The sequence below is a fragment of the Juglans regia genome, chromosome 2 (assembly GCF_001411555.2).
Source record: "Juglans regia cultivar Chandler chromosome 2, Walnut 2.0, whole genome shotgun sequence".
NCBI classification, from domain to species: domain Eukaryota; kingdom Viridiplantae; phylum Streptophyta; class Magnoliopsida; order Fagales; family Juglandaceae; genus Juglans; species Juglans regia.
The window spans coordinates 885,641-901,922 of record NC_049902.1 but is presented as its reverse complement, the minus strand read 5'-3'; the positions used below and the strand labels follow the sequence as shown (position 1 = coordinate 901,922).

Below are 16,282 nucleotides of genomic sequence, written 5' to 3'. Positions count from 1 at the left end.
ATGAAGATGGAAACAACAACAACTTCTACTACTAGGAATACTCCTGTTGCAAGGCAACTTAGAAATTAGGAGACTCTGTGGTTATGGATATATTCACTCCTCCCTACTAAGTCTCACAAATCCAGATCTAACCCATAAAAACACTACACAAAGATTACTCCATTCAAACATTCATGTAACAGCATATAACAGAGCCAAATAAATAAAAAACCGCCACGTTTAAAAAAAAAATCCAAAATAGACCCTAATCCTTTCCCACGTGCTTACAGATCGAAAACATTGTCAAAAAACACATATTTGGAAGTGTGAAGCATGAGTTTTGAGGATATTTTAACTCTAGACATAATAGCATAAAAGAGTTCAGATAGCAAAAATCCTAATATTTCAGATAAACTTGTTTGGGTAAGCAAAATTAAAATGTATTTATGTATGGAAGATAAACAAACCTAGTTACGCATATTCACCAATCACCGAATCAATACGAACCTAGACCCACTAATATTCACACAAGCCCAACAATTCTAAACCGCAACCAGATATTTTCTTAAAGCACAAGTTTCAAATTTAGACGAGAAAAATTAGACAAAATAGCAACGAGTGCCTTACATTACTTCCTTTCCAGGTTTCGTACATGTGTTTTTAGCTACCACACTCAAGCAGGAACGGTCTCTAGCAGATCTAGCTATTAACAACAAATCATAAGAAACAAAAGAACCATAACGTAAACCCTAAAAAACTTATAAAAAAAAAAACACATGTTTAACAAAAAATAGCAGATCTAAGATTTGTTCAAAGGCATTGCTCATAGATCGAGAGAGAGAGAGACTTACCAATCGAAGTGAGAGAGAGAGAGAGAGAGAGAGAGAGAAGAGAGACTTACCGATCAAAAGTCCGGCAAGCGGCAATGGCGAGAGAGAGAGACAGCAGCAAAGGAGAAGGCTAGGGTTACATGGCTTGAGGGGGAGAGGGAGGAGAGGAGAGCAGAGAGATAAAGATCAGGCTTCTAATCACACAGGGCGCGGGGGGTCAAAAAGTTCTTTTATTAAAACCGGGTACTGGGTTAAAATCTGATACCCAAGTTCTAATACCGTAACCGGCCTGGATTGGGCCGGGTTAGGGTGATGCGGGCCGGACCGGGCTGGATTTTTTTCCGGCCCAGATAAACAGTCTTAATGATATGCTGAAAATTATGTAAAAGTGCAATTACAACTGTAGCATTACTTCACACTGCAAGAAGAGAACTAGAGATCCTCTTTAGATTCATAGGGCGTGGAAGAAAATATTTTGCACTCCCACGTATAAGCAAAGAATGATTACGATGAGATGAACATTTCTTATATTCAAACCGGAAATAATTAAAAAGGGAGAAAGGGTGACTGGGAATTTGTCCAAGCAAAAAGACATCACAGCTACTAACTCAAGAACTAACTTACTTTAAGCATGAGCCGACTCAAAACATACATACAAAAGCATAAAAAGCAGATATAATGGCCACGAAATCAGTAAGCAGACCTCCCATCACCCTCAACGATCACATCTTTGAAGGCCCCGCCACTCGGTATCATAGGAAGCACATGTTCTTGATGTGGTACAATCACATCCAGTAAGTACGGTCCAGGAGTGTCCAGCATCTTCTGAATTGCTGCTCTTACATCTCCCTTCTTTGTGATGCGGGCAGCAGGTATATCACAAGCTTCTGCAAACTTCAACATATTCGGAAAAATCTCCGACTCCCGAGATGGGTCTCCAAGATAAGTGTGAGCCCTGTTAGCCTTGTAGAACCTGTCCTCCCATTGCACCACCATACCCAGATGCTGGTTATTCAGCAACATTATCTTAACCGGAAGATTTTCCACCCGGATGGTTGCCAACTCTTGGACATTCATGATAAAACTTCCATCACCATCGATATCTACAACAACAGCATCTGGGTTCGCAACTGCTGCTCCAATGGCAGCAGGAAGTCCAAAACCCATCGCCCCCAATCCCCCAGAAGTCAACCAATGGCGAGGCTTCTTATAGTTGTAAAACTGAGCAGCCCACATCTGATGCTGTCCAACACCGGTGCTTATAATTGCATTCCCATCAGTCAACTCATCAAGTACCTGAATCGCATATTGAGGAGGAATAGCCTCCCCAAAAGTCTTAAAACTCAATGGATATTTCACTTTCTGCTCTTTCAACTCCTCCCTCCAAGTCGAAAAATCAAGATTGAGCTTGTGACGTTTCCCCTCCAATATCTGGTTCATCCCCTCCAATGCCAACCTCAGATCAGAACAGATGGACACATGGGGCTGTTTATTCTTCCCAATCTCGGCTGGATCAATGTCAATATGAACAATCTTAGCTCGGCTGGCAAAAGCCTCGAGCTTCCCCGTCACACGGTCATCAAACCTAACCCCGAAGGCAAGCAACAAGTCAGACTTATCCACAGCATAATTGGCACACACAGTGCCGTGCATCCCCAGCATCTGAAGCGATAACTCATCTGATAATGGGAATGCCCCAAGACCCATCAAAGTACTCGCCACTGGGATCCCAGTCAACTCAACAAACCGCCTCAACTCCTCACTCGAATTCAAGCACCCACCACCAACATATAGCACCGGTTTCCTCGACTCAGACACCAACCTCACAATCTGCTCCAAATGCACTTCGCTCGGCGCCTTTGGCAACCTGGAAGTGTAACCAGCCAACCCAATGGGTTGATTCCAATTCGGAACCACCAACTGTTGCTGAATGTCTTTCGGTATATCAATCAGAACCGGGCCTGGACGACCCGACGTGGCCAAGTAATAGGCTTCGCTAACAATCCTAGGAATGTCTTCAACATCGAGAACAAGATAATTATGCTTGGTGATAGAGCGAGTTACCTCCACAATCGGGGTTTCTTGGAACGCGTCCGTACCGATCATTCGGCGAGGAACCTGGCCGGTGATGGCAACAAGTGGGACGCTATCGAGCAAGGCATCAGCGAGGCCGCTGACAAGGTTGGTGGCACCTGGGCCGGAGGTGGCAATGCACACCCCAGGGAGGCCGGAGGAGCGAGCGTAGCCCTCCGCTGCAAAAACTCCGCCTTGCTCGTGGCGGGGAAGGACGTTGCGGATGATAGAGGAGCGCGTCAGAGCCTGGTGAATTTCCAGTGAGGCGCCTCCAGGATAGGCGAAGACGGTGTTGACACCAAGGCGCTCAAGGGCCTCGACGATGACATCAGCGCCTTTACGCGGCTCGTCGGGAGCAAATCGGGACACGAAAGATTGTGGGGTGGTGGACGTTGTTTTCTGGGTTTCAGTGGTGATTGCAACAGCGGGGCTGGGGAGGGAGTTGGAGACGTGAAGGGAGATGGGGGAGTGGCGGGGAGCGGAGCGGTTTTGGAGAACGTGGCGAGAGAAGGGAATGGAAAATCTGGAGATTAGGGATTTGGAAGATAAAGAAGAAGGTTTAGGGAAGGTGGTGGGTGCGGCAGCGGCTGCCATTGAAGACATGAGGGGGAGAACCAGAGTATGAGAGATAAAGAGACGTCCGAAGTCAGAACCCTAAGAAGAAGAAGAGCGGCGGCGAGCAAAAGATCGTAAGTGAATGGTGGCCACGGAAACAAAATTGGTTATGCTTTTATTAGAATGGCCTCGGTCTGTCGGTCGTTGAGCTTGCTACTTTGCTTATTTAAAGGGCAGAGTTGGAAAATAAGAGCGTGTCAGTTTGTCCTTCTTGTTAGCTCATTTTTTTTATTTGTTTATTTATTTCACTGAAAATCTAATTTTGCATTGAATTTTTATTACTTATCACTTATCACACTTTTTCTTAATTTTTATTTTAAAATTTTATTTTTTTTAAACTTATTCAATTATTCTACGCAACATCTATATATCACATATTTAATAAGAAAAAAAATAAAAAATACATATATAATATGTGGTGTGTGAGATGATGAATAGAATTTTTCTTTATATATAATTTTTAATGAAATAAAATATATTTTGTGTTAATTTTCATAATTTATAGTGTACATTCCTTCACGATTTTATATTTGAGAAATAATATTAATGTATGTAACTCTCGCATACTTCCCTTAAAGAAATGGATAAATTTAAGACTTATACAAAAAATATTTTTCTTAATAGTAAACTCAACTTTTTTTTAGTTATTTGTACATCCTAAGAAAGTAAGAGTATATCTAATATTATTCTTTATATTTAATAAAATAATGGTTCGGTTGGATGAAATAATCAGATTTTCAATAGTTTGGTTTGAAGAAATAATTAATACTTTACTTATTTTATTTTTTTTAAATTAAGGTTTGATTGGATGAAATAATCATAACAAAATTTAAATGCTTACTACAGTGCACACCATATTTGTTGATCTCCTCTAAGTCTATGTTATCATAGCTAAAAAATTGGAAAGTTTTTTTTTTTTTTTAGGAAAATTAGACCTTCATTGCATCACACTGCTCTATGGCCTGCAGCCATTACGTTAAACAGAGAACTTGATCGATGGCATTCAGCCATTACTTGAGACATAATACAAGGATTGATATGATCAATCTCTATAACCTCATTGTATGCATAAACTGCTTGCTTTGCTAATTGGTGAGCCACTTGATTTGCATTCTTCTTGACATGGTGGATTTCCTAGTTTGTATCAACCAAGATAGTATGTAAATCGTAGCTAAGCATTTTGTTGTGTATGTCGTCTCATTGCATTCACAACTTGAGTTGAGTCCCTTTCAAAAATCACATTATGTAAACTAAGTTCTTTACAGAAAATTGTAGCTGAAACTAAGCCTCTAGCTTCTGCCATGGAAGAATGTGAGCAAAAAAGTAAGGGCTACATTAAGGAAGCCAGTAAGTTACCCTCACTGTCTCAAATTACCACCCCCACCCCTATCTTGTGTCTGTTTCTCTTATTGCTACATCCCAATTCATTTTGATCCAATTTGCAGATGGAGATTTCCAATGAATAGTACTCTGTTGATTTGAATTGGGTCTCGACCTGAGTTGCTTAATCAGTCTTTGTTGAAAGTCCTGATATGCTTGTGTAGCTCTAGTAACCAAGATTAAAGGGGGGGGGGGGGTAAAAAACTATCCTAAAATAATAGCTTATTCCTTCTTGTCCATAGTGATCTGGTTATCTTTGCAGAGAGGCTGATCTCTGTTGTACCTATTCTTTGAAGCATTTGCATGAAGATGGCTCCAAAGTCTTCCTGTGTGATTGCAGCTTTTTGAAACTTTGTGCTTCCTAGTATCCATGCATCCTGTGCAGATAGACAAGTCCATAGGATATGGCCTGGAGTTTCTACTTCATGCTGACAGATTGGACATAAAGGGTCAGAACTTTCCTCTTGCATAAGTTTTGTTTGGTGGGTAAAACATCTTGACATGCACGCCACATAAACACTTTGACTGAATTTGTAGTTTGCATTTGCCAAATCTGATTCCACAATTCTTTATGCTCTCCCTCTGTTGAAGTTTCCCCTTTATTAAGATGATGCTTCTGTTTGCATAGGTGATAGGCACTCTTGACTAAGAAGCAACCATTATTAGTGTATTTCCATACCAATCTGTCTTCAGACTTGGTCTGTGCTACAAGTAGCTTTAGGATTTCCTTACTCTCTTCTTCCTAGAAAATATCTTTAAGAAGTTGAACTTTCCACCACCCAGTTTTAGGATCAATTAACTCAACTACCCTTGCAGTTGTTGGCATTATCTTTATAGGAGACTGTATGGTACTTGATCCCTGATTTGGAATCCATTTTTCCTGCCATACTTTTATCTCTTCTCCATTGCCAACTCTTAGGGCTATAAATGAACCAGTCTGTTTGATAGCTCGCTCAGTACTTGCTCGATTAAACTCGAATCGAACTCGACTCGTGAAAAAAAAAGCTCGTTCGTGAAAGTAAATACCCGCTCGATTTGTAAATGACACATACCTGACAAAACTCGACTCGACTTGGCTAAGGCTCGTTAAGGCCCGCTCGTTTATGCTCGACTCGTTAGCTTGAGTCGATTAAAACTCATTCATATATTGATATATATATATATATATATATATATATATATACACCGTACATATACATATATATATGTATTAGTTAATAATATAAGCATACCACTTTTATAACTAAATATATAATATGTAATCTAATTACTTATGTCTATATAGTGAATATATTTCATAGGTATATTTTATAATTTGTATAATAATTAGTCGATAAATAATTTCATATATTAGTATGTGGAAACTATATATGAAATAGATATATGCTATCATATTAAGTGTATATATTAATAATATATACACGCATATAATATATTGTTATTTTGAATAAATATCAACTAGTTAGATATTAATTATTTATAATTTTTTTAAAATTTTATAATTCAATGAAGGTTCTACTTGTTAGTTGTATAAATTCAATATTATATTATTTATTTATTTATTAATTATTAAATCTTATTCAAAAAATAAAAAAATAAACAATTCAAGTTCGAGCTCGACTCGACTTGAACTCGTTTGTGGGACGGGCTCGAGCTCGAGCTCAAGTTAAGAGTTAAGCTTATCGAGTTGAGCTCGAACACAGAATAAAAAAAAATCTCGAGCTCGGGCTTGAGCTCGAGCTCAAGTATTTTGAGTCGAGCCGAGCTCGGCAAGCCAAAGTTCGACTTGGCTCGGCTCGGCTCGGCTCGATTGCAGCCCTACCAACTCTCCATATCATGCCTTCCTTATCTATATTAATAACTGAGTTAATGCTCTTCCATGTAAAGAAAGGTTTGGAACTTGTTTTAGCCAGTAGAATAGAACCATATGGAAAATAGACAACCTTAAGAATTCTATCTGCTAAGGTTGTTGGATTAGTAAGCATTCTCCAGACCTGTTTAGCCAAGAGGGCATAATTGAAGCTCACTAAATCTCGAAAACCAAGCCCCCCAGTTGCTTTGCTTTTGCTCAAACAATCCCAATTTTTCCAATGAATCTTTGCATCTTTATCTTGAATGTCCCACCAAAAATTAGACTTGAGGGAGTTAAGCTTGTGACACAGGATCTTGGGTAGTAGGAACACACTTATACTGTATGTAGGGATGGCCTGGACAATTGCCTTGATTAAAATATCCTTGCCAACTTGTGAAAGGAATTTGACCTTCCAAATCTCAATCTTCTTACTCACTTTCTCAACAATTCCTTGAAAAGCTGTGGTTTTTTACCTTCATATGAAAGATGACAACCCAAATATTTCTCCATGTTTGCTGAGGCTCTCAAACCAGCAACTTGCCTTATGTAATTCATTGTAGCATGCTTAGTATTGTTGTTGAAATATAAGGAGGTCTTGTCCTTGTTAAGTCTTTGCCCATAAGCCTACTCATAATAGTGTAGAATCTGGTTTAAAGAGACCCACCAATTGGAACCCCTGAGATTATCCTTTTTTATTCTACCTCCTTAAGTTTCGTTGTTAACACCTCAACACATATAATAAACAAGAGAGGTGATAAAGAACATCCTTGTCTAAGTCCCCTAGTAGGTTTGAAAACTTGTTGAGGGACACCATTTAGTAAAACAGAAAATGAAGAGGATGTGATACATCTTTGAATTAGGCTAGTCCACCTTGCATCAAACCCCATCTTTAGCATGGCCTCTTTGAGAAATTTTCATTCTATCCTATCATAAGCCTTGCTCATATCTAATTTCAATGTCATGTAAACCTTTTGTCCTTCATCTTGGTTCTCATTGTATGCAAAGTTTCATAAACAACTAAAATATTATCAGAGATTAGTCTTCCAAAAACAAAGGCGCACTGATTTTGAGAAATAATTGAGGGAAGGATCTGTTTGAGTATGTTGGCCAACAATTTAGTAATAATTTTGTAGAGAATATTACATAGACTTATAGCTCTATACTTAGTAATGTTCACAAGATTGTTACATTTCGGGATCATCACTAAATAAGTGAAGTTGATAGCAGCCATGTCCCGATCTGAATTTAAAAAGGATAGAATTGCCTCACTTATCTCATCCCCCCACCACATGCCAATATTTTTAGTAAAAATTGGATAGTTTTATGACCTGATCCAATGTACTCCGATTTTAATACATGTTAGTAATTTTAGGAGCTCCACTGCTATTAGGAACAAACAATTCTATCTCATATTTAAGGGTGTAATTGGTTTAATTCGATTTAGTTTTAGACATATTTTGAAATCGAATTGGTCTAAATCGATTTTATAATTTTGAAAATTAATATAGACTGGTTCATTCAGGAAGTCGAAAGTTTCAATTTTTTCGATTTTAGTCCGGTTCAATTCGATTTTACATGTGTGATTCAGTTTTGGACTTTTTCGTTGGGCTAGTTGGTTTTTCTCATCCAAATGAAAAAATGATACAAAAAAAGTGTAAAAATATACTTATCAAAAATGTATTCATCCTTGATATATAAACAACGTATATTCTTATACTTATGCCATAATATCTTATATATAATAAGCGTCAATAAGCATGCATGCAGGTGTCGAACACTATTTTTTCCGATTTTACCCCTAATGTTTTGAATAAATTTCGGTATTATCTTCTTCTTGTTTTCAAATTTTATTTTTCATTTTTGTCCTCCATTTTTATTCATTTTCCCGCTCTCTGACTTCCACTACGTTCTAAGTTTTTACTCGCTTCTGGCAATTTTTTTTTTCGGTTACTGAAGTTATGATTTTGTCTTTTGTGTCATTACCTTTTGTCCTGGCAATATTTTTTTACCAAGATTGTCCTTATTAGCTTGCTGCCTTATTCCATTTTTTCTGCCGATTTTACCCCTACATTTCAGTTCAATTTTCGTATGTTTGTCGTTCTGTATTTCTTTTCTTTTCCATTTTTACCCTTGCTTTATATTTGTTTTTCTTTCCTTTTCCACTTCTTACAGTCTTCTCGTAAGTTCTACAATTTTCTCTCAATAATTTGTTCATCTCGTTTTTTTCCTCCCAGCCGAAGCGGTCGCCGCTTGCATTGTTTGGCATTTATTATTCTCAGATTTTTAGATAGTGGATAAATAAACTCATTTTCTTGTATTGCTATGTATTGTATTTTCTACTGTTTGCAATCTGATGAAATCACAAATCTAACTGCTGCCTTGTGATTTCTAAATTTGGTCGACTCAACTCTTTCATCTGTAAACTATGAAGATATATGAAGATCTATTGAGATCTAAAGACGAAACAAATTCAGAGATAGACCAACTAAAAATAAATAAAATAGATCATGTTCGATCCCTATGTACAAAATGAAAACATAACAGAAAACCCAAAGAAATAAAACCATTCAGAAATTTAAAAAAAAAAAAAAACCTGCACATCAACGAAGAAAAAGACCAAAAAAATGTAGAAGGGGAGGAAACAAACTGATGAGAGTGTTATGAACCCACTAGGTAGAACTCACCCTTGAAAACTAGCTTACAAGGGAAGGGTGCCTAGGAGCTTATAAACCATCAACTAATCCCATACTTAGTCAATGTGGGATCGTAACAGAGAGCCAAAACGTGGAGGCCTTCTTAGTATTCATCTGTCTGAGACAAGAACAAAGCTGGTCTCTGTGGTCTAATGGTGAGATTGCGATAGAGATGAGAGAAAATGAGAAAGAAAGAGTACGGAGAGGAGGTGGTGAGATTGTCGGTGACAGCAGGCGGTGGAGAAGGGAGGAAGAAGAATTTGGAGGCGCGTTGTGATATACACTGCTCATTTCGGAGAGAGAGAGAGAGAGAGAGAGAGAGAGAGAGAGAGATGAGATTAGGGTTTGCTTGGAAAATATAATAAAACAGAAGACAGTTTAAGGGTACGTTTGGGAGGTGAGATGAGAATTTTGTGTTTTGTTTTGAAATTTAAAATATTAAATTTTAATATTATTATTGTTTTGAAATTTGAAAAATGTGTATTGGGATTTGAAAAAGTTGAATTGTTTATTATATTTTGTATGGGGATTTGAAAAAGGTATAATGATGAGATGAGAATTTTATGTTTTGGTTTTGGCCCCAAACCTGCCCTTAAAAGAAAAAAAAAATTTTAGACATTACTTATTACAAATATATTTGAAAGTTAAACTTCAAATTGATAATAAATTATATTAAAATTATTAATAAAGATAAATTTGTAAAAAAATCAATTTTAATATTCTGCAAAATTTATTTCTAATCACAAAAAAATCCCTTCTAACTACATAGTCAATTTTATCTACAATAGAAAATTGTATAATTATATATATGTTCTTGCAAATTACTATGTTATAATCATAGATATTCTACAGATAATATGTATGATTATTTTTATGATCATTGAGAATCTTAAAATATAAATAAAATTTTTGCATTTTATAATTATATATATTAACTTATTTTTTATTATTACATATTTTTTGATTTTATAAATATTATTTTTAAAAATATTTTTTATATTTTCACAATTGGGCACACGTGCATTGCACGTGTTTGCCCTTTACTAGTATATATATATAAGTATGTAATTTAATATATAAGGATAATTAATAACATATTAATAATTTAATATTAATATTCATGTTTAAGAGTAAATTTATATCAATGAAGCAAAAATAATAAGATTAATTTTTTTTTATATTAATTTTATAATATGTATAATATATTAATATATATATATATAATATAAAAATTAAAATATATATATTTCAATTCGATTTAGTCTAAATCGAATTTCAAAACAAAAAAATGAAACCTGCTTTTTGGTTTTTCCTTACACCCCTACTCGATCATATCTACTCGCAAGTCTTTCTTCCATTTGTGCTCTCCCATATTTATTGCCCCAAAAGAAACCGTCGTTTCTGTTTTGATTGGTTCGAATCTACTATTTTTCTTCACCATTTCTTTTATCTCAACTACATAAGATTTTCTTGAAATGTTCTTTTTTTTTTTAACAAATAAAAAAAAATCAAATTATCGACATAAAAAATGAAAAGGAAGAAAACCACAAATGATGCGAAAATCCCATTTTTCATGAAGCCATTGTTAAAAAATGCTGCTTATAGTTATTGGGACAGGAATGTGAAGAAACATCTCACACTAGAAGTAATTTGGGATTGCAGTGCCTATGGAATTCCAACTTTCATTCCTATGGCCTATGCTGTAGATTGTAAAATGATAACTACTACTGTCATTCCTAAAAAGAAATGTATGCTTGTGTGTCAACGTGGATATGTAATTATGGAAATAATTGTTAAAATTAAAAATAAAATAAGAGTCATAAAGCAACAGATATCTAAAGCATGAGATAAAATTGAGAGAGAGAGAGAGAGAGAGAGAGTGATAGAGAGAGAGAGAGAGAGAGACATTGGAAGGAATAAAGAGGTGTATCCATAAAAATATGAGTTCATGGTACACAAATTTGACTAGCTTTAAAGAATTATGCATTTTGGAGGGTAATAAAATGAAAATATATAAAAATCCACTTTTGCAGCCTATTGGAGATATTGAATTATCACCTTCAGAAATAACGCATATCATGTAAACTGGCCTTCCCTTCACTTTATGGTAAAGCTGAATTAATCTTGAGGCCTCCTAAAACTTCAAACAAAACTGTGGTTCCTCCAAAGTATCCAACAAAGAAAAATTGAAGCCTGCTGAATTGGTATCAGTATAATGAGTCACCATTAGTCTTCAGATTAATTGCCGAAAAGATGACAAAATGAAAAGCAAACTTCAAACCGAAATCAATTTGGGTTGAAATGAAAAGCCTATACTTGTAAGTTTTCAAAACTAGTTTCTGCCATTTTCTTGCCCACTAGAGTAAAAACAGAATCCCTGCATCATCCACTGCCAAAACTTTTGGTATTCACTTGGCACTTTCCACCATTTTATCTTCTCTCAACCGTCTCCGATTATATACTAGTATCTTTTCTTCCTTCGTCCCATTTCCCTTCATTGTCACTTCCGCCACAACTTTTCTTTTGATATCTTCTATCAGACCTTTTTCCTCGGTTGGTTTGCCAATATTCACCAGCTCTTCTTCCTTGGGTTTTCCCATGCACCTTAATATATCTTCTTCCGTAGCTTTGTCAGCAATTCCAGTCATCTCTTCGCCCTGAGCATTCATTGCTACATGAAGAAGTTCCAAAGGCGTAGCTGCTGGATCAAGCTCCCAGCAACCTTTAGGGGCATTAGGACCCTCTTGACCTGTAAGCAAGTAAGAAGGGACTTGGTGTGAGAACCGAAACATTTCTTCTTTTGGGATTGTTCTCCTGATTTTACTTGGGTCCAAATTACGGTGGAAAACTGCCCTGAATCCAGCAACTTTAACAAGCGGAACAACAGTCACACCTCCCTCGCTGTAATCTTCAAGCACTTCCACCATGTCATATTTGTGTATCACTTCGTCTGGGGTAAACTCATTCCAATCAGGTGACCAGTTCCTATAAAGAGCCCAAACATCTCCCTTCATAGGATATATTTGAATGGTACCTCTTGTGCCCTTTTTCCACTTAACCTTATGCGAGAAAGAATTAAGAGAGCGATTGATCTCATGCTTGCCAACATAGAAATCCCCACTAGTCTTGTAAAAGCCAGAGCTAATCCAGTTAAGAGGAGCCAGCTCATCGTTGGTTTTGGAATTAAGCCAACTAATCCGCATTTTTAGTGGTCTCCTAGATATCACACTATGAATCATAGCATAATAACGAGGCATCCCATCATCATTATCATAAGCAGCCCAAACCTGGTTATCACCAAATGACTTTTCTGTACGGTCCATGTCAAAATCATGAAAATCTGGATCTGGTACACTCATTGACATTGGATCTGCACCTTTTGTATCAGAATCAATACCAGAATTGGCAGGGGAAGGCTTTTTAACGTTAGCTGTGTTTTTGTTTTGCACAAAAGCTCTATGTTTCTCAGCTTTTACCCCATTGACAGCAAGTGCCTTCTCTCCTGAATTCTTCTCTCCAATCTCCTTCTCTGAAGTCTTTGACTTGTACGAAGTCTTTGATGCAGAGTCCATGCTCCACTCATTAAGCTTCTTGTGAATCTCTCTCTTAGCCTTCTCCATCAACATATTTCGCATTTCTACTGGTGAAACCTCCCTTGTCACATTCAGTCTATGTTTTCTAGCAGCATTCATCCTTCCTGTTTCAAAGCTACTCTTCTGAGTTCTAGATGCACTCTCCATGCGAAATCCTCCATCCATTACCATTTGATCTGCCATTTCTCTACCTTTATTACCCATCCTAGGCCTATCCACACACCTTTTTTTCTTAGGCCTGTCTCCTTTCTGAACGGAACTGAAATTAGCATTGGAAGATTCAAAACTAGTCCCAGCTTTCATAGTAGCATGAGCTTTCCCCTGATAAGCCACCTCACTCATGGCAGCAGCTGCTGCATCTTCACGCACTCCATTCGATTGCTTGAATACTGGCTGAAAAACACCAGAGGCGTGAGCATCAGAGGAAGTTGATGCTGGCGCATTTACAACATTGCCTGATTTAGAGAATGCACCTGACTGGAAAGTTTTCTTTGACCAGACAGAAGTGGAGAATCCTGCTAGTCCTGCATTTGTCGTAGAAGTAGGTATCTTTCCTGGAGCATATTGGTTATTGACCATTGTCTGTGGACCAGAATTATGTCGCTGCATGTAAGAAAGCCATGAAGCAGAAGAACCATCGAAATTGAAAGGTGCAGGCGGTGGCTTCTCAAAAGCCTTAAATGGCTTATGGCAGTTAGAGCAAACAAGGTTGTAGTTGAGATAAGTTCTAAGATACTCAAACTGCATCATGCAAGAATCACACACGGTCCAAAATGTGGGCTTCAATGACTCAGGAGTCTGAGCCGGCCTGGGATGAGTAGCAGATCTCTGATACTTTGAAGTGAAATTGTTACCATTAAAGAGATTATTAGAATAATTCTGACCATCTACCACAGAAGTTTTCCCATCGGCGATTTTTCCATATGTACCCGTTAGGTTTCGCTTCTGGTCGTAGACAATTCTCTTGGCTTTGTCAGACAACAAACTCCAGGCCTCAGACAGTATTTTAAAGGCCCCATCTGCACCAACTGATTTGTTTTTATCAGGGTGAAGAATAAGAGCCAGTTTCCTAAAATGTTTCCGGATTGTGTCATCATCAGCCAAGGGTTCAACACCAAGGACCCTGTACCAATCAACTTCTCCATTTATTCTTTCCTCAGCAGAAATGTACACGTCAAGAGTTACCAGAAACTGAGGAAGACCATCAAGTCTAGGATATAAGTTTTGAGCCTTCAAAGCATATTTTTTTGCGCCAGAAATGTCCATCTCCATAAGCTTCTTCTCCGCAATTTCTTTAGCCCTGATGGCCTCTTCCTTATTACATTCCATTCTGAGAGTTTTTCGCTCACTGTTTCTAACCGCTTATTAATTTCTTCTTTAGTTATTTCTTCATAAGGAAAGCCAGCACTACATGAACAAAGATCTCAACCGTTAAATTCCATATCTAGATCCCCGTTTTTTCACGTGCATGGTTAGGGAGATACCTTCAATTGTCCAAGCCTAAAAAACCACGAGGATTAACCCAAAATAAGGAAACTAAAGCAAAGAAGGAAAAAAATGATGCGAAGTTTACGCCGATCCATAAGGACACGATTAAGTATAATACAACTATTAAACACTCATGAATGCTTCTTCTCATACATCAATTCCAATACCATAAAACGTCTTAATCTAAAATCCGTTAATTTATCAAGCACAATACCCGCGAAAGGCTTTAAATTCAAAAAATCGGAGTAACGAACTTTCAAAATAAGCAAAACGCCTTTTTAAAATACAAACAAGAGAAAAATATAATAGTAGTGCCATCTCCATTGCTCACTCATATTGAATAAAGAAATCACAACACAAACGAGCACTGATCTATTTTTCTTTTTTCTTTTCCGTGAGATCAAACAAAGCTAATGATGGAAACGGAAAAAAAAAAAAAAATCTTTCAATAGGTAGCAGTTGAAAATCTCTCCTAAGAATGCAATATTTCAACCACTTTTCCTTAATTTCACAGAAACCAGACGTGGCAAAGTTCCTTTGTAAGAGAAATCTCAGCTATTAAAAACTTCAAGTGAATAAATCATTCCAACCTAAAGCCAGGATTATGAAACCACAGAGAGAACAAATACACACTTCTCAGTTTGACTTACATTTTGGCGAAAACAAACAAAACCGAACAACCCAATAGCTTCTAACAATAGCTTCTAACAACAGAAAAATTTCACAATCAAAGCGCACAATGTTAGTAGCTTTAAATTAAGCCATTTAAAGTTTCTATCAGCAGTAACACAATCTAACAAAGAAACAATGGAAACAATAATATTCCATAGACAGCATAATGATGTATAATAGATACGTAAATGGATTTTTAAGACAACGAAAATTACCCTTTCGCTTTCAGGAATTTAGAGTAACTTTGAACCACAGAGACGCCAATGATGAATTACCTTCGAAGTTTTTAATCTGCCGTCTTTTATATGCCACCCGGATCAAAATACAGAACAATTCAGGTATTTTGTTTTTGTGAACATCTTCCAAAACGCAGGAAATGAAGGCAAAATAGTATTTTACAAATGATAAAGGAAACGTGGGTTTTCCTTGTATTTAAGTGATTTTGTTAACCACACAGCCTTCTTTTTTGTGGGGTTTGGAATTTGGTAAAAAAAACCCTAACCATGATTAATTTTTAACTCTGGTTAATAGAGTTACAGCTTTGCCAATTTCCTAAATATGGTAGAATTTGCAAGAGTGGAGAATTTCAAGGGACCTGTATTTTAAAGCTTTAATTTTGTAAGAACTGATAATGCATGTATGTTTTTGGATTGTTAAAAGAAATCATTTTTAAGAGTTGTACTATACAGAAGTTTCACACTTCTATACACTATTTAAAAATATGTGTAAAAAAATAAAATCACATATTTATATGGCTAATGTCTAGAATTTTTTTATTTTTAATTATCTAATCCAATAATTAGAAAATATCTCAATTTTTTTTTGATTGGTTGGATGGAAAATATGTCAATTACACATGATTGAAGCTTAATATTCACTTGCAACACTCACCCAAAAACATGACACCTCTCATGCATGCAAGTCAGAATGCTGAACCACATTGGAATAGTCTCTTTTATTTATTTATTTATTTTTTGCTTATGACTGTATAATTTTCATTTTCCTTCCATACAAGTCGTCCCGTTCTCATTGATTGTCGTGTCTAAAATCTTTCATCAACAACATATAATTCCTTTGCTTTTCATTCTCAATATGGTTTACATGACT

General features: G+C 36.6%; 2 protein-coding genes across 4 annotated transcripts; both read right to left on the bottom strand.

Annotated features, from left to right (window-relative positions):
- Window positions 1-1,310: 1,310 nt before the first annotated feature.
- Window positions 1,311-3,628, bottom strand: LOC108996161 (acetolactate synthase 2, chloroplastic). Its single transcript, XM_018971955.2, has one exon. The coding sequence runs from the start codon at window positions 3,483-3,485 to the stop codon at window positions 1,500-1,502; it is 1,986 nt and encodes a 661-aa protein (XP_018827500.1). The 5' UTR covers window positions 3,486-3,628; the 3' UTR covers window positions 1,311-1,499.
- A 7,701-nt stretch (window positions 3,629-11,329) lies between these two features.
- On the bottom strand, window positions 11,330-15,577 carry LOC108995976 (meiotically up-regulated gene 184 protein-like). 3 transcript variants are annotated; one of them, XM_018971713.2, is made up of 2 exons: window positions 15,391-15,577; window positions 11,330-14,515 (listed from the first exon to the last, which is right to left on the bottom strand). In XM_018971713.2, the coding sequence occupies exon 2, from the start codon at window positions 14,342-14,344 to the stop codon at window positions 11,831-11,833; it is 2,514 nt and encodes an 837-aa protein (XP_018827258.1). In that variant the 5' UTR covers window positions 14,345-14,515; window positions 15,391-15,577; the 3' UTR covers window positions 11,330-11,830. The 3 variants fall into 3 exon arrangements, with proteins under 3 accessions (XP_018827258.1, XP_018827421.1, XP_018827343.1); XM_018971876.2 differs by having other exon boundaries at window positions 11,342-14,422; window positions 15,391-15,556; XM_018971798.2 differs by having other exon boundaries at window positions 11,342-14,515; window positions 15,451-15,556.
- Between the last annotated feature and the right edge of the window lie 705 nt (window positions 15,578-16,282).

Coding starts and splice junctions, on each gene's coding strand:
- LOC108996161 (XM_018971955.2), bottom strand. CDS start 3,485: ATGTCTTCAATGGCAGCCGCTGCCGCACCCACCACCTTCCCTAAACCT.
- LOC108995976 (XM_018971713.2), bottom strand. CDS start 14,344: ATGGAATGTAATAAGGAAGAGGCCATCAGGGCTAAAGAAATTGCGGAG.